Consider the following 27,405-nt stretch of genomic DNA (forward strand, 5'->3'; position numbering starts at 1 on the left):
TCTTAACAGATTCATTGAAAGCTAAAACCTGTTTCTGAAAGCTAAAACCTCCCCCTGTCCTGGAATTGGTGGGCATTTCTTATGTAAGTAAGTATTAACCTCCAAGGGGCCCACAACATACATCCCCAAGAGAGGTTTCTGAGCAAACATGAACAAGATGGAGGGGCAAAGATGAAGTCAGTATTGTCAGCACTCCTACACTGTTATCACTGAAATTACTTACAAAATGTCATTTGAGTAACTGTAGAATATGCCACTGATTATAACAATTGTATTTAACCAATCACCTACTGTGTGGACTTATTTACTTCCTGTTAATAGCTTATGACTAAATCTTTGCAAACATCTTAAACTATTTCCTTAGGATAAATTATCAGTGGAATTTCTGGAGCCAGTTAAAGGGTATTTAATCATCACTTAATTTTTTTAAATTTTTGAATAATTTTAATTTACATAAGGCCTGCAAAGATAGTACAGAAAATTCCTGTATACTTTTTTGACCAGCTTCACTAGAGCATTCTTTAAAAAGTAAAACATGCCTATCCTTTACATATTAGCACATTTCCTGTATTTTTACTCCAAAGTAAAATGATGAAGCCTATGGCTCTGCTGCCATTTCAGGTCCACCAAATGCTTGGGGATTTCTTCTTAAAAAATATTTCTATTTATTTACTTAGAGAGAGAGAGAGAACACACACGCACACAGAGGGAGAAGTAGACCCCTGCTGAGCAGGGAGCCCAAAGTGGGGCTCTATCCCAGGACCCTGGGATCATGACTTGAGCTGAAGGCAGCCACCTAACCAATTGAGCCACCCAGGCGCCGCTTCTTGGGGATTTTAAAGAGGTACCAATATCTCATTCTAGTGCCAAGAGATTGTAACACAAACTAGAATAACTATATAAGGCTATCAGTTGACCTGGATAACTGTGGGCCAGCCACTTCACCACTTAGGGTCTTACCCGCCTCCCCACCCCCCATTTGATTCTCCAAGATCCTCAGGGAATTTCTGCATCATGGACTATACTCTTATTGTCCTATCCATAGGTAGGTAGCAGTTAGCTCCAACAGGATACTGATAAAGATCCTCTTGGGAGTTACGTCAGCGATATCCATTTTTTGCAATGTATTACTAAGGTCACACACGTAGATGATATGCAATTATAGATCAAGAGATAAATTATGCAAATAGCAGTTATGAAATTATTGTGCCTTCTTGGTATCCTGTCCCTATCTCCCCACCAAACGTCAGCCTTGTAGGAGAAAAATAAGAAAGGAAGCATTGAGTGAGGGTCCCTGAAAACTTCCTCAAGCTGTTAAAGAATGTCCTTTAATGTACATTTTTGCCAGTCATTGTTATTCAAACATGTAAGGAGCCAATTGATGGAAATAATATACAGGTAGGTTAGGGAATTCAAAATTTTGGGATTTTGACTAAACAGCTCAAATTCAGTGCATTGTGAGTCTCCCAGGGTTGCCGGTCTCAGAGAATACATCCTAATGCACCATGCTAGAAGGGAGCCGCTAAAAAGGCTGAGCAAGTATGGACAAAGCTCTTCATTGATACTCCTCATGCTGTGGGATGGACGCGGGCTGCCCTGAATTACCCAGGTCACAAATTAACAACTGCGAAACTCTGTGGCTATCCTTACTACCTACCCCCTGTATGATTGTTATTTGCTTAGAAAAAACATGCAAATAAAAGGAATTATTTCATTACCAAATAATTTAGCAGCAAAGGGGTATGTCTAGAATTCAAACCTGGAGATGAAGCATGGAATTCAGAGGGAATATATGGCAAAGTGTCTGGAGCCTACATTGACCTGTCTGCAGATGCCAGTCACTAGTCCTCCTGGAGGCAGGCTCGCCACTACCTCAGGTAGTCACCTTTCTTTTGCAGTGTACGTGACATCTCCTTAACCCTTCTGGGTATGTAACCATGAGCATCTGCTGAAATATGCTACTTAAGAAAGAGAAAGGGCATGCTTAACCCAGAGGATCACCCACCACATGCTTATGTTTTACATATTTACTAATTATGCAAATTAGCACATAATTAAACCTCTTCATTTCCCAAATTGAACCTACCTTACAATTAGCTAAAATAGTGGAATACTCACTGGCTGATGAGAAAAAAAAAATCTTCTTGTTTTTCTGATTTGGTTCATCTGAACAAAGATGCATCTTTCTACCACCTTTAGCCCAATGCTGATTTCAAGCTGTGCCTCTGAGCAGGGAGGACAATAGTGTCTGCAGCCAATTTTCTAAGGTTGTAGTTCTTCAACTTGGCCCCCACCCTAGTTTTCCAACCAAAACAACTTTTTCTGAAGACTATTTAAGCAAAACCCAAGAATAAGGGGAAATCATGTTTGGTTGTTTATTTAAGGAACACAAAAAAGTGCATCTGAATGTTTTTCTTTTTTTAAAAAACAAGTTTTCAATTCATCATATATGCTGCCTCAGCACTCCAAATGCAGTCTGAAAGATGGTTCAAAGACATCCACTGGTTTCTAGACAAATTAAGATTACTGAATTTGATACAAGAACATATGAAGTTTCTTTTTCTTGAGTGGTGATGGGCACCTCACCCTCATTTTCTCAGAACTACCTGCATACCCCCTGTCCTCCCCTCTGTGCACACTCTTGCCCACTCCCTGCTGGTGACCCATAACACACATTTGGAGACAATTGGCTAGGATAATCTAAGTTTTAGAACCTGTTTTTTTGTTTGCTACCTGCAAAAAGCTAACTGGCCTTAGAATCAAATCTCACTGGAGTCATGCTCTAGTCAAAAGAGCTACAAATACTAAACAGTCAAGCAACAAAGCAAAATCAACTTCTGCTTTTCATATTTCCTAGGCGAGATTGGGGCTTTTAAAAGAAATCTCATGAATAAAGACAAAAGTGAGAATTAAAAGCATTCTAGTTGTCAAAGGAGAAACTCACAATTTAATTCCACTTGTTCCATGGAGAAAAAAAAATGGTATAAATGGAAATTATTTTATTTTTAGGTTTTGATGTGGGTCCTAACCTAACAAGTGTTTTGCTAAAACCACCATAAAAGTTAAAACTAGTAATTGCCAGTGTTCTTTAGGATTTTACAAAGTGAGATGTTCCAGGTTGGAGCTACTGTTTCCTTTGATTGCAAACGCATTCCCACAAGTGCTTCTCAGGCCATGGGGAGAGAAAGCCATGTTCAATCTCACTTACCCGTAAGGACCAAGATTCCACTACATGTACGTACTCTGACTTGCCCTGATTCAATGCCCCAGGATTGGAGCTTTTAGGCTAGATGTGCCTGCACAGGAAGCAGTTTTCAGTTCTTTTTCACGACTTACACCAGAACAAAGAAGCCATAAGAAAGTTGCTGCGTGCCAAACCTGCGAGGAAAACCCTTAACGTACAAGAGCAACTGCTTATTTTTCCAACTCTGCAGATTTTGTTTTTAAAAATCAAGCTACTTCGTAGTAAAAAGTCAAACATTTTTTGCATGATAGAGGAGTGTAAATAAAGTTCCATAAACCAGTATACATGTTTATGAGCCAGTGATTTAAAAAAGACAAAAAAAAAAAAAAAGCTGCATGAATCCTAAGTGGATATGTAAATAAATCCACTCCAGGTCAGAGATATTCTAAGAACAAGTCTTAAATTCTTAATAGCAAGGTTTAGAATGGAAATCAGAAACTGAATGGCAGCAATGCTAGCAGGCAGTACGGTACTCCATATTAGTTCCTACAAGAGACAGAGGAGGGGAAAATGCATAATTCTGATTACTCTTTTCACATTTCAGCATCTCAGAACTTCAGGGAAAGCAGGGAAAGCTAATCTAGAAACTCCCTCTGCTCATTATCATTGCTGAAGAATGTTTTGGAAATGACAGATTCCCTCCTCCAGGGCCAGGCTGGGTGCCAGAGAGCCCCACTCTCCCAAGCAGACTGGCTTAGTGAGGAAGTTTGACTAAAGTCAGCAAGCAAGTGGCCTCTGAGGTTCTGGCTTCAGAGTCTGGCACTGTGGAGAACCTGAGGGGATTCCAGACCCCTCTCCCTATGGGTTGTGTTGGTTACGAATGCTAGCACTTCAGTCATTTAAAAACCAAGACCTCCTCCTCTCTCCCACCCAACTGCAGGAAAGGAGAAAATCATTAAGCATTTATTTTTAGGTTTCTGCAGTGCTATTAAAAGTTCAATCAGATGTAAAACCTAACAGACAGCCCAAATTGTTAGGATTATCTCAAGGGACCCTGAATTAGATATTGAAAGTTGACACAAACTGAAATGAGCTGGACTTAGCTGGTGGTTCGATCTCACCACATCAATAGTCACTTCTGCTTCGTTCCACCGGGAGTGGTCCCATGCCACCCTCTCAAGGAGCACGCTGGGCAGCAGCAGGGTGGCTGTTTTCTGGGAAGCTACTGGTTTTGCCATTTGCTTCCAGATTTGCACAGACTATAACAAACTTTACATGAAACACTGTTGAGTCCTGAGTTGGGTGACAGCCCATGGAGGAAGGGGCCGAGTTCATTAGGGCTCTTCCCTCCTTTGCGTGGTGTCATACATGGCCTCCGGCTTTTTCTTCTGTTGCTTGACTTTCTGCTTCTTTTTCATTGGTGACCCCTTCTAAAGTCTTCTTGCCCATGGCTTTACTGGCCTCTTCCTGAGGAAGAAATAAGATATCAAGAGGGTTAGAGAAAAAACTGAAACATTCAGATAATTCCTGGCTCCTCCTGACTGCTTATCAGGTCTCAAACAGGAGAGCATTACAGTGGCTTTCCTGGGGCTGCCTGGTTGGGTAAGTCAGAGCAGTGCTGACAAGAGTGTATAGTGGACAGCTTTCACTTTTCTTCAGTGGGAAGGACTAGCTTGCCACAGGGGTGTTGTGACAAGAGGACTGGGGAGTGGAGGATGAACTCAGGACCTGAACACAACCTTGCTGTAGGGGAGGTGATGAAGTAAAAGGGCATTGATGGTGGGCCTTCCCTATCATGGCCCACTGCCCGGGAAAATGGAAGTCTCAACAAATATCTGAAAAGTATCTAAAAAAATACTTGATGTGTTTGATTTTTAAAAACTAGCAAGTTTTCCTAATCTCTAGGGAACTTATTTTTCTCATCCCTTTCACAGACATGCAGTGCCTCATAACTCTGCATGTCTGGTGAGTAGAACAGCCCATTCTTCTTATGGATCCAAACCAGCCTCAGATCAGATCATAAATCATCTTCCCAATTCTTGTGCCTCTTAGGTTGTCTATCTGACCCTGTGCCCTATGCTTAATCTTGTTGTAACAAAAACCAAAGGGGCAAGATCAGTTTTTGATGTACCTGAAGGGAAAGACAGTTCTGCACATACCTTTGCATCCTGCTCTGCAAACTTCTTAAACATGTTGGCGTATATCCTGCGGTCCCGCTCGTTGTGCTCCTTAGCCTTTTTCTGGCACATGGAGATCTGCAGTCGTGCAGCCTTATTCTGGGGATTCACTTCCAGGACTTTCTCAAAGTCGCCCTTGGCCGACTCAAACTCGTTCATGAGCAGCTGGGCTTCACCCCTCCTGTACAAGCCCTTCTCGTTGGCACTGTCTAGTCCAAGCGCCTAGGGACAGATGGTCTACATTTTAGAAAGCATGAATGTAACTTTTGTTACATGTGGACATGTTTGTGGACCTTTCAAAGAAATTCAGTATTTAAATAACTTACCAAACTTTTCTGGCCAAGGGGACTGGAAAAAGTTTACTGAAGTGACAAGATTCAAGGTAATTAAATACTAATCAAAGTAGAACCAACTATATCCAAATTAACTTCTGTATTTAATGCAATTTCCATTAAGATTCCAAGAGGACTGGGGAGGAGCCTATTGAGAAGTTCATTTTAAAATTCAATGGAAAAAGCAAATGCCCAAGAATGGCTGAGAAAATTGTGGAAAAACAAAAATAATGAGAGGAGGCTTGACCGACCACAGAAGAAAAACATACTATGGAACCACTAAAATTAAACACACTGAAATTAAACCACACTAAGAAAAAAACTGAAATTAAAAGATGGATTGCTTGTCTCTGGGCAAAGAGGTTATGGAACAGAACAAAGCATTCAGAAACAGGTTTGTGTGTATATATAATAAGATTTAACAGGGACAAAAGTGGGAATGTCAATCAGTAGGAAAAGGATTAACTTCGTAATAAATGGGGCCTACACTGTAATAAATGAACATGGAAAATAAGAGAAATTTTTACCTCATATCAAAACACAAAAAATTCTAGACCAAGCATACTTACATGTATGCAATCTGTCCCATCAAAATACAATTTTTAATTAGTTTTTTTAAAAAGTACACCTAGTTGGAGTAGTTTTTGCAAGTACTAAACAGAATTATTTCTATTATCTTAGAGTGGGGGAGACCTTTCTAATTAGAAAGGAAAAGACAGATTCAATGAAATAAATACTAAAATTTTCCTTACAAGTGAGGAGAACAAGATCCCCACTGCCAAAGGATTAATAGTAATAAGGTACAGACTGCCTCAATATAAATCAATCTAGTTGAAAGATGTGAGCAGGCAATTCACAGAAGAAATGCAAAATGGCTGGTAATGAAAAACTGTATGATTTCATCAGTAACCAAGAAACAAAAATGAAAATAAGAGTTTTTTGTTGCTGACAATATTGAGAAAAAAAAAAAGAACTAAGATAAGGGATGTCTGGGTGGCTCAGAGGCTGAGCGTCTGCCTTTGGTTCAGGGCATGATCCCAGAGTTCCAGGATCAAGTTCCACATCAGACTCCCCTACAAGGAGCCTGCTTCTCCCTCTGCCTATGTCTCTGCCTCTGTCTCTCAGGAATAAATAAATAAAAAACAAAAACTATGGATAATATTCAGTAATCCTATTTTTTGACTCCATATTTTCACTCCTAGAAATATGGTCTGCAGAAACAATCCCAGAAGTATACAGAAGTGGCCTGTATACATCTTCTATGTAAGTAGTTGCAAGTCTATCATGCTTAAGCCCTGAAAGGCTTAGGTTAAATCTATTATTACATTGAACCTGAGGAGTTGATGTTCAATTTGATACCAAAGGCCACAGATTTAAGTAAAGTCATGGATGAAAATAATTTTAGGCGCTCGCCCCTCCCGTCCTCTTTCCGCAATCTCTCCGAGCCGCCACGATGGTGCGCATGAACATCCTGGCAGATGCTCTCAAGAGCATCAACAACGCTGAAAAGAGAGGCAAGCGCCAGGTTCTTATCAGGCCATGCTCCAAAGTCATCATCCGATTTCTCACTGTGATGATGAAGCATGGTTACATTGGCGAATTTGAAATCATCGATGATCATAGAGCTGGGAAAATTGTTGTGAACCTCACAGGCAGGTTAAACAAGTGTGGAGTGATCAGTCCCAGATTTGATGTACAACTGAAAGATCTAGAAAAATGACAGAATAACCTGCTCCCATCCCGCCAGTTTGGCTTCATTGTACTGACAACCTCCCCTGGCATCATGGACCATGAAGAAGCAAGACAAAAACACACAGGATGGAAAATCCTGGGATTCTTTTTCTAGGGATGTAATTCATACGTGCAAATAAAATGCGTCAATGGAAAAAAAAAAGAAAATAATTTTAATAACAAAAAAAAATTTTTTTTAAAGTATGCTTCATGCCCAGCATGGAGCCTGACACGGGGCTTGAACTCACAACCCTGAGATCAAGACCTGAGTTGAGATCACGAGTTGGATGCTTAACTGACTGAGCCACCCAGTGCCCCAATTTTATTAAAACTTATTCATAGTGTATTACTATAGTCTATGCATCAGGAAAGCCTGTGGGGCACCTGGGTGGTTCAGTTGGTTAAGTGTCTGATTCTTAATCTCAGCTCAGGTCAGGATCTCAGGGTTGTGGGATCAAGTCCTGCATCAGGATCCTTACTCGGTGGGGTATCTGCTTGGGATTCTCTTTCCCTCTGCCCCCATCCTCGTATGCATGCACACACACTCTCTAAAGGAAAAAAATCTTAAAAAAAAAAAAAGTTTGACTGTAATCTCTATCTTTCTGAATTTCCCAATTCATAATGAGAAACAATTCCAAGGGCAGCCCGGGTGGCTCAGCGGTTTGGCGCTGCCTTCGGCTCAGGGCCTGATCCTGGAGACCCAGGATCGAGTCCCGCGTCGGGCTCCCTGTGTGGAGCCTGCTTCTCCCTCTGCCTGTGTCTCCACCTCTCTCTGTAGCTGTGTGTCTCTCATGAATAAATAAATAAAATCTTAAAAAAAAAAAAAGAAGAAGAAAAAGAAACAACTCCAAGCAAACAAATGAACATAACAAAACAAAATGAAAAACCCTCCACCCCTTGGCTACGAAGGAGCAAAAGATGACCAAATATGAAGATGAAGAAAAAGATCTGGAACATCTCAAGTCCAGTCCACACACAGACACTCTACCTTGTCACAGCACTCAATAGCTTTGGTGTATTCTCTAAGCTTCAGGTAGCACATGGCCAGGTTCAGGAAGGCGGCAAGCAGAAATGACTCAGAAGCTTTTGACTCCTTTTCCGATAAGCCATATTCCATCTCTAACCACGATACGATCTTCCCATATTGAATCACTGCCTGCATGTACTTGCCTCCCTGGTAGAAAAAAAAAAGCTAGTGAGAATTTGTTGTACAGGCTCTGGGGGTTGGGGGTACAAGAGAAATGTTAGCTCAGGCCTCCCTTAAAAAAACCAAATCATCAAAGTGAAACAACCTCTCCTACTGACCATGGTATTTGATCATTTCTTTTTGCTCTTGAGAGATAGCCATCCCGGCCCCTTTCTCCATTCTCCTTGCAGTGCCAGTGCTTTCTGAGCTGGTTTGGGACAGTGAATTATGGAATGCTATTCTCCAGCATGTACCATCTCATCTTTTTCAGAGGGGACAGTTCTTCCAGCAGGAGGGCATCAAGGCTTTGGGTTACATTCTTTGGTACAAGTATTTATCAGACTTTCAAAACGTTGGTGAGTAGTTTTTTTTAAGATTTTATTTATTTATTCATGAGAGACACACACAGAGAGAGAGAGAGAGGAAGAGACACAGGCAGAGGGAGAAGCAGGCTCCATGCAGGGAGCCCGATGTGAGACTTGCTCCGGGGTCTCCAGGATCACGCCCTGGGCTGAAGGTGGCGCTAAACCGCTGAGCCTCCCAGGCTGCCGGGTGAGTAGTTTTAAACTCTATCACTAATTTACTTGAAGGGGAAGTTACTTTTCCCTCATCTCCTGAGGATCAGCACTCCGTAGAAGAGACTGCATTCTGGCAAGTGCCAGCTGTAAACACAGCAAATCTTAAGTTACCTAAACCAGGAGTTGCCAAACTTTTTCTGTAAAGGGGCAGATAATAAATATTTTAGGCTTTGCAGGCCAAACAATCTCTGTTGCAACTGGGTCAACAGTAGTGCAAAAGCAGCTATAGACAGTATACAATGTGCTTGATCCCTGAACAACACAGGTTGGGGTTGGGACTTCCCAGGCAGTCGAAAACCTGTGTACAACTTATTTCAAAAATGATTTACTTTTATTATTTTATATATTCATTTTTTCATCATGACAAGTACATTATTTAATCTCCCTCACCTATTTTACCCATTCCCCCCAGCCCCCTCCCCCCTGGTAACCATCAGTTTGTTCTCTATAGTTAAGAGCCTGTTTCTTGGTCTGTCTCTTTCCCCACCCCTTTGCTCATTTGTTTTGTTTCTTAAATTCCACATATGAGTGAAATCATATGGTATTTATCTTTCTCTGACTGACTTATCTCACTTGGAATTATATGTTCTAGCTCCATCCATGTCATTGCAAATGGCAAGATTTCATTCTTTTTTATGGCTGTTATTCCATTATATATCTTCTTTATCCATTAACATATTGATGGACACTTGGGCTGGTTCCACATCCTGGCTACTGTAAATAATGCTGCTATAAACATAGGGGTGCCTGTATCCCTTTGAATTAGTGTTTTTGTATTTTGGTGGGGGTAAATACTCATTAGCATGATTACTGGATCCTAGGGCAATTCTATATTTAACTTTTTGAGGACCCACCATACTGTTTTTCACAGTGGCTGCACCAGTTTACATTCCCACCAATGGTGGAAGAGGGTTCCTTTTTCTCCATATATTCCCCAACACTTGTTGTTTCTTGTGTTGTTGAGTTTAGCCATTCTGATAGGTGTGAGGTGATATCTCATTGTGGTTTTGATTTGCATTTCCCTGACTCTCCCAAAACTTAACTATTAACAGTCTACTGTTGACTGTAAGTCTTACTGGTAATAGTTGATCAACACATTTTACATGTTATTTGTATCAGATTTTACTTATTTATTCATGAAGGACACAGAGAGAGAGGCAGAGACATAGGCATTCTGCCTATGTCTTCTGGAGAGAAGTAGGCTCCATGCAGGGAGCTTGATGTGGGACTCGAACCCGGGAATCTGGGATCATGCCCTGAGCCAAAGGCAGACGCTCAACCACTGAGCCACCCAGGTGTCTCTCATATACAGTATTCTTAAAGCAAGCCTGAAACAAGAAAATGTTATTCCGAAAATCATAAGGGAAAATATATTTATGATAGTGTAGTGAGTCTGTCAAAAAAAAGTCTGTATATAAGTAAGTGGACAGGTGCAGTTCAAACCCATGTTTAAGGGTTGCCTGTAAATGTGTGTGGCTGTGTCCTGATAGAATCTTACTACAACAGGCTGTAGTTTGCTGACCTCTCGTCTACAGACAAGGGAAATATATAGTTGAATAGTATCCAACATAAATAACCCTACAACATAAATCACATAGATGTCAGTCAGCTAACTACATGAGAAAAATCTCAACATATTTTTGCTCTTACCTGATTAGTAGAATTTTAACAATTATGAATAGCAACTGTGTAGTCAATTCAGGTGAATTAATTATATATATGCTCCATACAAGAAATTATGGGGCTGAGACAATGTGTTTATTGCCATTTTAAGATGAAAGAAGTGACAGCTGGTAAATACACAAAAAAGTACAGGTGAGGAATCTCCTCTGAAGGAGTTGATTATAAGACTGAGAACAGATGACACATCCTACCGAGCATATGGCGTAATTGGAGCCAGATCCTCAAAGGTATTATATCCAATGTCTGAGCCACGTAGTGTTAAGATGATGTCAGGAGGATTTACTGTAGTCAAAGCAGTGTATACACCTCAATGTAGAACTGTCTTCACACATGCACCCCAAAGGTCACCCAATGACAAGAGAAAAACCCAGAGCAGATCTACAAGAATGTTCCTGTTCTAAAAGACGTCAAGTGGTTCACAGAAGAAATGGCTCCACTTGTAGAAGCAGCCCTGATGCTGATTTTTGGTGATGAGGATGGGCAGACCAGTTCCAAGTGGAAGGCTTAAGTCTGAATCAAAGGAAAGTTACATCCCTCACTGAACATCCCGCTTCACATGTGACTTGTTTAGAGAAGACTTACTGAACTGTGTTATCCCCTGTGACTTCAATTCATATGGTGAAGGCCTATCTCCATGATGATATTTGGAGATAGGGCCTTTGGGAAATAATGAGGTTCAAATGGGATCCTGAAAGTGGGGCCCTCATGATGGACTTAATCCCCTTGTAAGAGACACGAGAGAACTTGCTTCCTCTCTCTCTCCCTTGCTGCAAGCACCGAGGACAGTTCATTTGGGGACATAGCAAGAAGGCAGCCATCTGAAACCCAAGAAGAGCACTCTTACAAGACATCAACCCTGCTGGCACCTTGATCTTAAGACTTCCAGTCTTCACAACTGTGAGAAATAAACTCCTGTTGTTTATATCACCCAGTCTATGAGATTTTGTTATGGCAGCCCAAGGAAATGAAGACAACACTTTTATTTTTTGTCAGAGCCCAAGGCCCACTACTCCTTTTTGGGACACTACAAAAAAGAAAGTCCTCACGAGTTGTCATTTCTTTATTTTTATTTATTTATTTATTTATTTTTTTTTTTTTTACAAGTTGTCATTTCTTTCTGTCCCTGTCTTTTCTCTTGGGATGGTGAGCAATTGAGGACAGAATCACATCTTATCCCTTTGGAATATCCAAAGATACTTTAGCACAAAGAGGCCCTTACTGAAGGTTTGCTGAAGGAAGATTAAGATCAAAGATATAACTATGGAATTTTTAAAAAAGATTTTATTCATCTATTCATGAGAGACGGAGAGAGAGAGAGAGGCAGAGACACAGGCAGAGGGAGAAGCAGGCTCCATGCAGGGAGCCCGACACGGGACTCAATCCCAGGTCCCCAGGATCATGCCCTGGGCCGAAGGTGGTGCTAAACCGCTGAGCCACCCGGGCTGCCCTATGGAATTAAAACATTATCATTGGGAGCAAAAATGGAGAAGTGGGTAGACATGAAAGGTATTGTTTCATTTAGGTTAGGTAAGAAGGACTGTTCTGCCTTAGTTCCTTCTTTCTCCTCCTCAAATGTACCTATTACTTTTTCTGATTATCTCCTATGTATTATTACAGGGAAAGAAAAAAGCTGGAGAAGACAGTGATCCATGTCTTATAATAATGGTAGGTTTTGGGGCATTTGGGTGGCTCAGTCAGTTAAGTGTCTGCCTTTGGCTCAGGTCATGATCCCAGGGTCCTGAGATTGACACCTGAATCGGGCTCCCTGCTCAGCGGGGAGCCTGCTTCTCTCTCTGTTCCTCTCCGTGCTAGTACTCTCTCATTCTTTCTCTCATGCTCTCTCTCAAATGAATAAAAAAATAATAATGGTAGGTTCTAAACAGTCAGAATAGCAGGGAGCTATGGTTTCAAAATAACAAGCAAACAAAACAAACCAAAAAATCAAAACCAAAAAACTAAGTAATAGGCTTCATAGTAAGTTCCTTCACGTTTTTTCTTTAAAGATTTTATTTAGGGCAGCCCAAGTGGCTCAGCGGTTTAGCGCCGCCTTCAGCCCAGGGCGTGATCCTGGGGACTTCGTTAGGACTTTTTTTCATTAAGCTTAAAATCCTAGAGTTATGGGATGACATGTTTCTAAATTACAGCATTGGCTTCTTGGTTCAGCAAAGTCAAAACATAGCAAAGCTTGGTTCCTCTGAAAAGGTTTCAGCAGTCCATCAAGGATCCTTAATGAGCTTGCTTGAGAAATGCTTTTCTCCCCAAGGAGCACAAGGGGGCGCAAGAACCCCATTTCATGGCAACGTCCTCAGACTTCATACCACTCTGCCTCCAAGTCAGAAAAGAGAAACACTAACCAAGTATGACAGCTAGTGCTCTTGTCCTGCAGAACACTATCAGCTCTGAGGGCAAAAATAATGTCTGTTTAATTGGCTTGCACAAGGCCTGGCATAATAGCATGTTGTATCTGTTTAATTATTTTCAGAGACAAATGAAGAGTCTTTTGCCTTTCTTTTCTTTAGTGTTCAGAGGTTGGTATGAGGAGTTTACAATCTAAACATAAAATTATTCCCATTTTACAACTGAGTGCAATTCAACACTTTACTAACAGGAGAAATTTACCCATTTTATGTGTAAACCAAACCGACAGATTGATGAAAATGGATGGGTCTGTAATGTACCAGATGGCATGAAATGTAGATTTTTATTTTACCCCATCCCTGCTCTCACCCACACATCTGGACTCTGTGCATGTGCACAACGTGCCAAGTCAAACACTCTGGAAAGATGAGGCCCAGGAGGGCAGAGTGGCAGATTGAAACCTGCCCTGAATTTTTAAAAGGGAATGCGTATAGGAAACTATCTACCGACCATTTTGAAGTCTTACATCTAAAACTAGGATCACTGCTGGGATTTTTTTTTACCCATAATTATGAAGGTACCTCCAGGGAAGTTTCTAATAGTACAAAATGTTCAGAGACATTCTGGGAGAAAAGTCTTAGGTCAGTGGTTTTGAACCTTCCATTAATTTTCCCCCAAAAGACAAATGTTTTGACAGATTTTGTCTATCAAATTGCATGTTAAAAATAATATGTTCCATATGTGTGACTGCTGATCCAGATTTCATCCAAAGATCAGTAATTTTAAGAGGGTTCGTAATATTATGAAATACAAAAATCACTACTGCAATTGTGATGCTTAGAAGCAACAAAGTTAAGTAACTGTAAGGACACTGAAGCATTGCTTTCTGCTGCTCATCACTAATCCTGGCCATCTCACTGTATGTGTCCGGGACACAGCTAAACGACACGTGGCTTTGCCACATTACTTCATTACCAATAATGTTCCCTAAAGTTCTGAGTCATCAGCAACCAATTAGAACTTCTGAATAGCTGAGCTGTTTTACTACACAGAGTTGATAGAATTCCAGTCAAATGCCAAAAACCCCAACTCCCCAATCCCCAAACTATTAATATTCTATTTATAAGTTTGGGAAATATAAAAAATACAGTAAGGACTTTATAGACTCTAGGAAACACCACTCACAACCTATAGTCCTAAGGGATTTTGCAAAAAGTATTTTATTCTAGTGTGGTATGTATTTGAGTCTACAAATAACTCGTGGAATCTTACTTAAATAACTTAGAAATATCCAATATATTTCAATCCAAATTTAAAAAGATCAAACTTGCTCTCAAGACTTTTGAAACTCACAGAACTTTAGCAAGAAACTTCTCAAATCCATCACATTTTTTTAAAGATTTTATTTATTTATTAAAGATTTTTATTTATTTATTCATGAGAGACACAGAGAGAGAGGCAGAGACACAGGCAGAGGGAGAAGCAGGCTCCACACAGGAAGCCTCGATCCCAGGACTCCAGGATCACACCCTGGGCGGAAGACAGCGCTAAACCGCTGAGCCACCTGGGCTGCCCTTATTTCTTTATTTGAAAGAGAGAGCATGCACTCGAGCAGGGAGAGGAGCAGAAGGAGAAGGAGATGCAGACTGCACTGAGTGTGGAGCCTGACTTGGGGCTCGAGCCTATGAGACCTGAGCTGAAATCAAGAGTCGGATGCCGAACCAACTGAGCCACCCAGGTGCCCCTAACTCCATCACCTTACACACACAAAAGTAACCTCTTTGGACCTTAAATGGCTTTAAATCACTTGGTGCCATAAAGCCCAGTTCTCCCAATTTGGCTCATGCCACCATTCCCCAAAGCTTTCTGGTGATTCACACATTACTTTAGTATAGCTATAAGTATAGTATAATAGCTATAAAGAGATGTAAATAATTATATATTATCTATACTAATACATTTCAAACTTGTTTAGCTACAACCCACAGCAAGAAACATGTTTTCAATTATGATCCCGTACCTACTCACACACAGCTGAACAAACTTAATGAAACAAAATCTATCTTTACTAATAGGTCTGTTCTCACAGTCTGAAAAACAATAACCACACATGTTGGCCCCTGGCTGTCTGAATTCTGTCTTGATTATATAGTCTTACATAATTCTCTAGTTGTTTCATGGGGGTTAACACTGCTTCCCCTCCCTCCAGAAAAGGTTGTCAGTACAATAGCCAGTCTCAGAACAGACACTCCATAAAGACTTGCTGAAGGACATTTAGGCATCACTGCTTTAGACTGCTGAAAATATCATCCAATTTTGTTCATGGGCTGCAGTGGCAAGAAAAAAAAAAAAAGAAAGAAACCTTGACAAAACTTCGTTCTTTCTTTTTTTTGTTCTTTCTCTCTCTTCTCTAAGCCAAGCCCTTTCTGCTGGATATGGAGAAGGTACTTGGTTGGGTGTGGAGAAGAAATGGACAGAGCATTCTGATTAGAGCTGAATAAAGTGTTGTTTTCTTTTATACCTGGGGGGTTAAGATCTAAGTGAGGAAGTATCACATTCTGAGAGGTAACAAGAAAGGGCTTTCAAGAAGCAATCAATAACAAGTATCATTCAGGAGTTTCTCAAGATTCCTCACAAAACCAAGTATGGCAGGGATTATCTTGGCTACTAGAGAAAATGAACATTCTCCTCCTGTCGGTTTCTTTTGGGATCTGTGCAAGTTCTCCTTCCTTTTGTCATATGCCTTAGTGGTTTCACCAAGACAGCGGAGAGGAAAATGATGTGAAACTTACCTCCACTAATTCTCACTTACTAACAATTATTCTGTACATTCTTTGTTTCATTCCACAAACACTTGAGTACCAACTACGGACCAAGCAAGTAACCTTAGGCCCTGGGTGATACAGTGGTAGGTAGGCCAGGAGGACCTGGCCTGCCTTTATGGAGGGTTACAATCTACAGCAGAACGTGTACAAGAGGCATCTGTATTCTTTTTGTCATGTTAATCCATTCTTTCTCACTATTTATAATGAATACTGAAAATGACAGACTTGCAAAAATTCAGGCTTATTTTTATCCAAAAGGGTGCTGATGGAATTCAGAGTATGGAATATTAGCACAATTCACTGACACTTGAATAAATTATTGAGATGGAAAAAGTTGTACAAGGACTCACATACCTTGAAGTACACAGTTCCCTTCTCTTTGACAATGGCAGCTTGCTCCAATTTTTCTTTGGTGTCCATCTCCCAGGATTCTTTGGCCTGTTATGTAAATTTGTAAAAACAGTTAGATGAACAGAGAAGGAAAATGCATCAGTTGATACCTGTAAGAACAGAGAGGCTGCTTCTAGGATACACACACCTCAGAACACACTAGCTTTTAAAACTCTGCGCCATTGCCCATTCACTGCTAGGCTGGAGCTCACCTTCCGTGATGACTGAGCTGCTGTCTGACCCATGCTGCCTGAGAAGGAGGGGCAGGCAAAAATACAGTAAGGAACATAAGCTGTCATGTGCTGTTAAAGAGTGCACCTTTGGAGCTGTGAGGAGAGGACAAATAATAAAACCCAGTGTCCCCCCCGCCCCAACTGCCATTACAACATCAGCAAGTTGTTTCTCTCAAGACTCAGTGTTTCAAACTCTACAATGGGACCACTACGTAGTCAAGTCATGGCTGCATATTCACACAGAATTTTTTAAATGCCAGGTCACATTGTTGTCTCTCTGCTTTGAAATAACCAGGTATGCACTAAAGTGTCCAAACTCAGTCAACCTGCAGACAGATACCTAGGGGATTTCAAGTAATACATAAGAGGGAAGATAAAGCTGATGTAGAACTGTTGCAAAGGATTTCATGACCATTTGCTCTTTTGGATCATGTGTATTATTTCTCTCCACCATTAGAGAAAGGAATCCAGAGATAACTTCACTTTCATTAAGAATAGGTGGATTTCAAGGGAGCATCAAGAGTCAAGAGAACAATCTGGGATGCTTTAGGGAAAAAGACAGTGGCTGTGTTAGTGCTACTTACTACACAGGAATTACAAAACTCTAGTGGGTAACTGCGAAATTCTCTCTATTCAAAAAAATAATTAGTGATGTTTTCCTGCTGCCACCCGCCCCACCGAGTGAATAATGACAGTTACTAGTCTTTCTGGCAACCTTATGTTGCTTCTAACAATTTAGCTCTGTTAGTTAAAAATCTAGTAACAAGGTCCCTTTGCATTTTTTTTTATATGGAGTTCAGTCTTTTCAGAGTATAAATACATTCTTACTACTATGAGGCAGAGATTTAAATCATGTTGCCTCCAACATCACACTTTCACATGGTTTCAAATATACGGAGCAGTGTTTCATGGAACAACCCCTTGGAGCAAGAGGTGCACGCAGGGTTGCTTCCTGCATACAACAGTGAGAACGCTCCTCAATGTCCACTGAACTGTGGATGGGAAGGGGCTGTGGGTTACTTGATTAAATGGAAACAGGAAAGCCAAAGGTCTAAATAACCATATGCTAAAGATTATTTTCTCTCCCTTTAATAATAAAAAACATTGTGCTATGAAGACCACTTTGGAGGATCAGCGCTGAGCTGGCAGGCCTTCAGGAGAGGTAACTGGACAATTAGCGATGGTCATGACAACAGCGAATGTTTACTCTGGGGAACACGGAGTGTGAAGGGTATGATCAGGAACATCATTGTTGGGGGAAAATCCCAAAGCAGTCTTCCCCTGTCTTAGTCCGAAGTTACAGCCCTACAGGACAACTGTTTCCTGACTAAGTCTAATAAAATGTAAATAGTCACATTTCTAGTCCACAGCTTAATGTACAGAGAGCATGGAGACAACATTGTGGGAATTAAAAAAAGGTATTCAAAATGCAGTTCTTGAAACTCTCCGGGCAGGGTGGGGCCGTGGTGATGCAGGGGGACTACGTTGGATGTGATGGCATACCTAGCGCAGACACAGGCTTTATGTGTGACTGGTGAAGCTGCTGATGGGAGCCTCCAGAGGTAGGCCTGGGATAAAGACAGGCGCCAGGAGGTATGCCACTTCTGGAACCCCAGGCAACAGACAGACTCTTTTTTTACACTTGGGTGTGTGGAAAAAGGAAAGGCCAGAGGGTCAGCAGGTTTGGGTGTGTGGAAAAAGGAAAGGCCAGAGGGTCAGCAGGTTGGTCTCTTTTGTCCCTGGTTACAGAGTTTGGGGACCCAGGAAGACCTGCACTTTGGATAACAAATTGGAGCCACAGTGAAGGCCTCTCCATGACTCTGGAGAGGGGTACGATCCATTCAACACTAGAAAACTGCACCCCACTCCCCCAAGGAGCTGCTTGGCAGAATGTGAACCTTTTTGTCTTCAACCCAGGAAAAAAAGTACAGAAAGAACAAGTCTAGGAACAAATAAGGGAACAAGTCTTGGATTCTACCCAAAAAACTAAAACTAAAAAAAAAAAAAAAAAAAAAGGCTGACACGTAGGAACAAAATAAGAACACTGAGCTCCTTTGCTGTGTATCAGCTGTGCGCTATCAGCTCTCTCGTACTCTGGGAGCAGTGTCAAAGACAAGAGACAAACTTGGTCACGAAAAGCACAACATACGAATAAACACCATCCATCCACACCACTTAATGATATCCAATTGTCACTTATCGGGAGCTGGCAGAGAGGAAATCTACCATGATTTCAGAGAAGCGGGTATTTTCCCACCTTTTCGAAGCTCTTCAGTGTCACTTCATATATAAGCTCAGCGTTAGGCTCGATGCCAAATTTCGGCTTCCCTGCCTCTCCAAAACCATATCTGAAACAGAGAGTAAAAACAACAACAACAAAAAAACAAAAAAACTTTAAAAAGAACTGATGTATTTCCAGGCACTGCCTTTGGTATTTTGAGGCATCACAGTAGCACAGAGCTCTCATCTGGACACTACACACATCAGGGACCCTGAAGACAAACCAGCTGTGGATCAGAAGATACAGTGCCAAGTGCCGCTCTGTGGCTCTTGAAGAAACCAGGCTAGATTTAGTTTTCTTTTCTCCTTCACCAGCACATGTAATGTAACACCTGTACTACTTGGGAAATCTTCCTTGATGTGATTTTAAATTTCACTGCCTTTTCCTCTGATTTCATATCTAGTTCTTTGTATAAAATAGCCATTGTCTGGCTATCAGGACTTTTCCCCGAAGCTTTATCAGCAGCACAGAGAAGACAGGCACTGTGACTGTTACAGTGCTGTTCATTAGAGGCTATATTTTAATAAGCTTTTAACTTTAAAGTGCAGTCTCCCTCCAGTAGTACCACTTCCAGTCAGGTAAATAGAAGAAGGGAAGAAGGCTCACACATCAGGAAGGAAATTAATCTTCCCAGTATTTCTGCAAGACATTTAAAAGCACACCAGAACACACAAATGATAGAACAAATGTATAATCATAAAGAACAGCCCTGGCAAGCTCTAACACCTCATCAAGAAAAATGCTCTCATAGCTTTGTGGCTATCACACTATAAAACACTACACCTGTTAGCCAAAACTTACCAAAGAACATGACTGAAGGTATATAAATTGCTTTTCTGTTTTTATTTTCTTCCAGGTCATTGAAGGTCTTTAAACAAACCTAGAGCATTCAAAAAGCACGTATCTCCTGTAATGGCAATGCTGGTGGCGTTGTCTGTCTGGTCCAATGGTTTCCCAGCATTCAGTACAATGCCCAGCATATCATCATGAAAGTGTTCACTGGAATATATTCTGTTCCCATCTGTTTCAATGCTAAACTACTCTCGAGTATAGGGAATAGTACTGTAAGATAACTTAGTAAACCCAAAAGGATGCCAAAACCAGATGGATGCTAAAACCTCCCATTTTCTCTGGGGCAAAATGACTGGGGGTGGGGTGGGCAGAGAACACTCATATCTTGTGGCTTATACCACCCTCTTTACCTCTTGCCTGGATTTTTCAGGAAGAAAATGCTTACTCACCTCTGCTATTACACAAGAAAATGAAAGCTGGAGCCAGAGAGAGGTACAGAGATACAAAGAGAATTGGTAGGAATGAGGTGTGGTAGTTTTAATAGCAGGGCAAAGGGTATCTTCAGCAAAGAAATCAGAGAGGACATAATTACCAGTGGCTAATTTTAGGCAGTCATGACTAGTTTTCTACTTGGAGCTCTTAGACCTATACATCTATTTGGTTTTTACCATTTGGTAGATAGCAAACATTCCTTAACTGTTGGGAACTAGATGGATAGGGGAGTCCTTGCAGATCATCTGTACTGACAGCATGTGGTATTTGGAGCCCTGTGCTAAACAGGTACAAACCCAGTAATTGATAGTCTGATACTTGCCTTAGGTTAGTGACTGTTGACAGGGGTGATTTTAATCCCTGCAAAAGAGACATTTAGCAGTATCTAGAGATTTAGGGTTTGCCACAACCACAGGGGTGCTACTAGCATTTAGTGGGTAGAATATCCTACAAGCCACAGAACAGCCCCCACAACCAAGAAGTATCTGGCCCACAATGTCAACAGTGCTGAGGATGAGACAAGCTGCCTTAGGGGTACTCGTGAATTGAAGTCCCAAGGCTGGGGGAGGCAGGGAGGGCTGGGTCAAGGAATGCACCAAACTGTCCTGATTCATCATCAATTGGATTAAAGAAGACTGATTGTAGACCTTATTTCTACAATCTCTCCTGGTTTCGAATGGAGAGATTCCATGAAGATTTATGTGAAGCACACCACCCCAGGGAGGTGAAAGCCCACACGCCAAGCTGTTTTGGGAGCATCTATCCTGACTTCCAAGCTATACAGACAGTTGTCTGACTTATGTCAGATTGGCCTGGGTAACCAAGGGCCCACGGCACACAAATTCATCTGACTGAAAGACAGAATGTCACAAATGGAATTCCCAGACTTAGCCCAAAGACGAAAGCTGGGTTACAGTAACAGAAGGAATCTGGTATTAATGTTCTTGAATTAACGGCAGACAGCAGAGATACAAAACGTATCTGCACATGACCAATAAGGCTTCATGTGCATACAAGAAGTACCACAAGTGCTTACTGACTGCTTCATTTTTACAGATAAAGAAACTGAGGCTCAGAGGGGAGTGTTTCTGGATGTTAACACAAAAAGGCAGTGGCAGAGCCAGGATTTAAATTCAGACTCTGTGTGTCCCCAGAAAACTGTTTATTTTTAAACCCACACTGCCTCATAATTAAACATCATGGCTGTTTGGCAGCCTGTCTTTTTGTTTGGGACTGGTGCAGGACAGAAACACAAGGAAAGGGAGCAAAAACACTGTAACTAGCTGTACCTTACCTAAAACAAACAACAGGTCACAGTATTAAACACTGTATAAAAGACACTCTTCTGTTGAGAAGAAAGAAAACGGGTTCTGTGGAAGTGTTTTATGAGTTTATTACGAAAATATCCTACCAAGGGGTCTCTCAGAGTCGCAGAGGTGTGCCCTGAACATTTTCTAGAGAATGAAACACAGATGACGTGAGACAACTACAGAGCGTGCATTTGCAGCAGCCACATGTACAGCGACACTCAGATGCAATATTCTGTGCTGTGTGGGGATCTGAGCAAGACAAGTAAGCCCACTGCGAGCACTCACACTGCTTGGTGTGGGGATGGTCTACCTATATGGCTAGTCTTATATAGTGAACCTACGCAAAGCCTTACACCACAGACTGTGCATTTTATACTACTCCTCAAGAGTAATCTTGAAGACAGTATGTTCCTTTCTAACTGTGATGATTTATTTACCATGAGACATATGAAAAAATTTATACCTAGAAATTTATTAAAACTTGATTACTTTTATGATTGAAAATATTTTAAAAATCTACCCTATGTTAAAACAGGGTTTCCTTTTTCTTGTAGTCTGAGGGTAAAATAGAATAGAAAAATAGTCACCACAGCAATAACAGCTAATGTACTGAGAGTTTATGTGTCAGGCACTCTGCAAAGTTCTTCACATTCATTAGACCTCCACAACTTTATATGGTAGATACTGTAGAACTTAAACCTGAAAGCATACAGTGGACATAAATACCACTCTCTTTATATGAGTCTAGAACTATAATTGTAGAAAGCTAGATTAAAAATAATGAGATATTACCTGGATATGGAAGAGAAGCTCTCTCTATGCTCTACTTGAGTAAAGAATAGTTCCTTCTAGAATGAGAGAAATAAGTTCCCCTGAAGGTGAAATACAACTATAGGGTAAATGTAAATAAAACACACTAAAGCAGGAATACAGTAGTGGAAAAAGGATGACAGAGAAAAAGAAGATATGAAATAAATGGTGCCTCTTTGAAGGCTCTAAAACAGATCAAGGTATAGAGCATTTGGAGACCTGGCCAAACCCACCCATGAGAAATAGGATCAAAGCTCAAGTTATGAGGGCAAAGGTGAATATGCCACTGGATTACTTCTGAGGCTCCTAAAAGGCAAGCAACTGTACAAAAGGCACGATGGTACCTATTGGTAAGTGCAAGCCATCCAGATTCTCAATAACTCAAACCCTAGGGACTGAAATCCAAGGAGCCAGAGTGGGAGGAAACTCCAGATAAGCAGATGCACTTTCATGCAAACAGAATCAAAACACCCTGGTTTCTCTCAAGGGTCCCTTTCTCAAGATAGAAGGGTTAGATTGGTATAATTTTAGGTCTAAAAATAATACCAAACATGTTTTCACAAGAGAGACTGTTAGTGTCTGATAGTTCTAAGCTGGGAAGTGCTAATGGATATCCTTATGATGGGAAAAATTTAGGCAAAAATGAGTCATCTCCGCTGCCTTTAGATTCAGGAAGAACACTTTTTTTTTTTTTTCCAGAGGCTCTGTATAAGAACAGGTGGCACAAATTCAAGTGGTAATAAATCATCCAAATGTTTCTTCTACTTCCAACCTTCACATGTTTTACTACCTCCCACCTAATTTAGAGAAAAGGAAAGAGGGGGGCAAGAGAAGCACATGAGATGAGCCAATAGCTTCCTGTCTTGGCAATAAAGCAGGCAAAACACATAAAACAGCAAAACTTGCCTGTCAGTCCTATCCTTGACACACAACAATCAAGTAAACAGGCTTGCAGATCTTTGTGATACTATATGGCCTATCAATTCACTCCATGACTTAACTGTAGACTGATTTGTTTCCTTAGCATTAACTTCATTGAAAAAACTAAAATGTTGATTGCAAAAGCAAATGTATCTGTTTTTGTTTTTTTAAAATTGAAGTATAGTTGAATACAATGTTGTATCAGTTTCAGGTGTGCAGCATAGTGATTTGACAATTCTGTATATTACACTATGCTCACCGTAAGTACAATTACCATCCATTACCATGTAATATCAGCACAATATTATTTACTATATTCCCTGTGCTGTACCTTTCATCCCTGTGATTGATTTTATAACCATAAATTTGTATCTCTTAATTCCCCCTTTGCGTATTTCACCTAACCCCCCCCAAACCCTCTGACAACCAGCAGTTCCTTCTCTGTATTTGATTGTTTTGTTTGTTCATGGGTTTTGTTTTTTAGATTCCACATATAAGGGAAATCATATGGTATTTTTCTCAGACTGACTTCTTTCACTTAGCATAATGCCCTCTAGGTCTATCCATTTTGTCACAAATATAAAACACTGATAAAAGAAATTAAAGATGACACAAATGGAAAGATGTGCCACACCTTTGGATTGGAAGTATTAATACTATTAAAATGTCCATACTATCCAAAGCAACCTACAGATTCAATGCAATTTCTATCAAGATACCAAGAGTATTTTTTTTAATATTTTATTTATTTATTCATGAGAAACACAGAGAGAGAGAGAGAGAGAGGCAGAGACACAGGCAGAGGGAGAAGCAGCCTCCTCGAAGGGAGCCCGACATGGGACTTGATTCCGGGTCTCCAGGATCAGGCCCTGGGCTGAAGGCAGCACTAAACCACTGAGCCACCTGGGCTGCCCCCCAAGAGTATTTTTCACAGAACTAGAACAAATAACCCTAAAATTTATAAGGAACCACAGAAGACTCTATGTAACCAAAGCAATTTTGAGAAAGAAGAACAAAGCTGGAAGTATGATACTCCCAGACTTCAAGTTATGCTACAAAACTGTAGTAATCAGAACAGTATGATACTAGCACAAAATAGATGCATAGCTCAAATGGAACAAGACAGAGAGCCCAGAAATAAACCCACACTTATTTGGTCAATTAATCTATGCCAGAGGAGGCAAGACTATATAATGGAGGAAAAAAACAGTCTGTTCAATAAATGGTGTGGGGGAAACTGAAGAGCTACATGCAAAAGAATGAAAGTAGACCACCTTCATATACTACACACACACACACTGAAATCTCCGTCCTTTAGGTAACTTCACTGTGTATGGAACTGGTATGCTCCTTACCGTGGTCCAAGATATAAAATACATTGTTCTTCCCGTTGCATTTTCTCCAGGGCTTTGTCAATTCCAATTGGAATGTCATGGTCTTCTCCTTCCCCAACAATGAAGACCACATCTCTGCAATCAAACATCCTGCCATCACAGCGGCCTTCCAGGTGGACTGAAGGAGAGGAGACAGGTCTGTCAATAAAGGAGCTCCGCAGGGCTTGCTAATTTAGGGAAGGGATAAAGGCTTATTTCCCCTTTCTCATTTCATCCAGAGACAAATGGGGTATGTCCTGTTGACACTTAGTCTACCCAGTCTGAAAATTTAAGGGTAATCCTATTTTTTTTTCTAAGTTTAAGCTTATAATTATCAACAACTGTATCAACAAGATAGGCTGGGGGCACCTGGGTGGCTCAGTTGGTTAAGTGGCCAGCTCTTTTGGCTCAGGTCATTATCTCAGAGGCTTGGACTCCACACTCAGCAGGGAGTCTGCTTGAGAATTCCCTCTCATCTTCTCCCTCCCCGACTCAGGCTCTAAAATAAATAAATGAATTTTTTAAAAATAATAAGATAGCTTGGTGGATACTAAAACAAAGTGGAAACACAGGTTTAACCTACTATATGACAGATTTCCTCACCTGTAACAGGATCAAGAAATGCTAAAATATTTGGTAGATAATTATCAAGGTGTCAAATTTAATATCAAGTATATAGCGACTTAAACATTTATGACATCTTGACTTCAGATGCTTGTAAAAAAAGAACTAAATGACTATTTCCCCAAAGATAAACAAAGGTTAACTGCATAAAGAAGCTTTTCTTAAGAGTTCTAATCTCATTCACAAATCAATTTGAGTAAACAGAAAACCCAAAGCCAATGTCATCAATAACTATATCACAGCTATAGCCCTTAGTGGAGTGATAACTGTAAAGTGTGAAGGAATTATTAGTCTACCATAACTTCACAAATCAAATTATTGAACTATCTCTTCTTAAATGTTAAGAGGTCAATTTCTTGGGGCCTGATTACCCATTCTAATCAAACTCACTCAGATTATTCCCAGGGTAATTTCATATTAGACAAGGAGCTTTTATGTTTCTTCAAGACAAAATAGGAAAAACACATTTAGACACATTTAGGTCTGTGTATTTTTCTCAATCTATTGACTTTTTTTCTAAGATAAACAACTCTCTGAATCTTTCCATCTATTTTTCATATCATTCTCTTCCATTTAGGTCTTTGACTCAGTAAGAAAAACGGATGGCTCATGCAATAGCACGGCAGTTATCAAGCAATGTAGTAATTGGTCTTTCCTAAGAAAATTCCTTATTCTAATTTCTGTAATATAATGGCCTAGATTGAAATGTAACAATTTCCTAAAACACTTCTTTTCTACTGCTTTCTCTAACTTTACCTTGCTTAAGACTAAAAATTACTCATTCTGTTATACTTGTTTCATGAGACAACTATTAGTTTCCAAATACAAATTCAATTCCAACTTACTCTACTTTTGAATTACATGATCTCAAAGGTCCTCTGAAATTATATAATTTTATAAATCCATGACCCAGTGATATAGTTCTCGATATAGGTCAGAAACCAAGCTTCAAAGCTAATTCCTGCAGCTTATCATTTGATCATGTTACCCTTTAAGCCCAGGCCTGAAAAATTAGAGAAACCTTGAAAAGTAAACAGTGGTGGAATAGACATCAAGAGCCATGATGCCACCTAGACATTTATGCTTCAAAGCTCTTTACCCTTTTCTGATTTACTAGGATTAAGACCTTCCTGATGTGCTTCCATCACAGACATAGGATGGAGTTTAAGCAGCTTGGGCCAAATTGGAGGGAGGCAGGACCCTCCAAACAAAGGCAAGAAATACAGTGGCTCTCAGGGTGGAGTTGACGTATAGGAACTTCGCTCTATGTCCCACAGTCATAAATGTAGATGATCCTAACAGTCACTTTTGGAATGCTTCAGGTAAAATAAAACTCAACCAACTTACAGCACATAGAAAATTCTTTTGAATTAGAAAATATTTTCAAAATAAATTCAATTATTTTCAAATACATCTAGAGAGGTTCTGAAGGGTGTCTAAAGCTTAAGACATTTTTACTAAAATAAAAGCTGTTGTTACTAAAGGAATTGAGAGTTCTGAAAAGTTTATGCTCTAAAATACTTTAAAATCTGCCCAAGATATTGATGGGAGATTCATGTGATGATACTTTTCATGAAGTATCATAAAAACAAAAACAAAAAACTGCTGAGCAAAGTGCATTTCAGCTTATGAATTATGGAATATTCTCAAGTATTGAGACTTATCCTAGTACTTCACAACTTAGCTGACAGATTTTTCTGTCAGAGGTTTATTGTTAGAAGTATCTTCCTCCCTAAAGGAGAGTACATTTAGTGGAGGAGGAAACTATCAGTACATTCATTGTGGTTTTTGGTTGATCAAGTTTGAATGTTTTCAAAACAGGAAATCCAGAGACTCTGCAAAGGATTCCTGCCTGTGTGTCAGTTTCCTAGGCTAGTTTACAGCTTGATTCATGTACTTGATGTTAAAATTATGTAAATAATTTCAGAAGTTCTTTTTATGGGGACAACCCATCATATTAGAGGGGGAAAGATTGGCTACTAATCAACATGTTAGGAAAGATCAGTGAAGCAAGCAAGCTGAAAAAACAAGTTTAAATTATAAGGAAAGTAAGCACACTATGATGAAAACAGCTAGCCTAAGAGAGACAATAAATGATAAAACTAGCGTTTATGGCCACCTGGTA

The 27,405-nt window shown here is 40.3% G+C and overlaps 2 protein-coding genes across 10 annotated transcripts in view; one reads left to right on the forward strand and one right to left on the reverse strand.

Annotated features, from left to right (window-relative positions):
• Positions 1–2,361: 2,361 nt before the first annotated feature.
• The window catches only part of FKBP5 (FKBP prolyl isomerase 5), a 109,605-nt gene continuing 84,561 nt past the window's right edge, over positions 2,362–27,405 (reverse strand). For all 9 annotated transcript variants that reach the window (XM_055330893.1, XM_055330889.1, XM_055330888.1 and 6 more), the window contains 6 exons: positions 24,639–24,795; positions 18,935–19,025; positions 16,409–16,492; positions 8,413–8,598; positions 5,344–5,583; positions 2,362–4,651 (listed from right to left, as the gene is read on the reverse strand). In XM_055330893.1, coding sequence (XP_055186868.1) covers positions 4,547–4,651; positions 5,344–5,583; positions 8,413–8,598; positions 16,409–16,492; positions 18,935–19,025; positions 24,639–24,795 — 863 coding nt within the window. In that variant the 3' untranslated portion in view covers positions 2,362–4,546. The remainder of the gene's footprint in view (positions 4,652–5,343; positions 5,584–8,412; positions 8,599–16,408; positions 16,493–18,934; positions 19,026–24,638; positions 24,796–27,405) is intronic.
• LOC129513140 (40S ribosomal protein S15a-like) lies at positions 5,590–8,250 on the forward strand. The gene has a single exon (XM_055330896.1). It carries the CDS (start codon positions 7,147–7,149, stop codon positions 7,411–7,413), a length of 267 nt encoding a protein of 88 aa, XP_055186871.1. The 5' UTR covers positions 5,590–7,146; the 3' UTR covers positions 7,414–8,250.

This window comes from Nyctereutes procyonoides, unplaced genomic scaffold (genome assembly GCF_905146905.1).
Source record: "Nyctereutes procyonoides isolate TBG_1078 unplaced genomic scaffold, NYPRO_anot_genome, whole genome shotgun sequence".
NCBI lineage: Eukaryota > Metazoa > Chordata > Mammalia > Carnivora > Canidae > Nyctereutes > Nyctereutes procyonoides.

Coding starts and splice junctions, on each gene's coding strand:
- LOC129513140 (XM_055330896.1), top strand. CDS start 7,147: ATGGTGCGCATGAACATCCTGGCAGATGCTCTCAAGAGCATCAACAAC.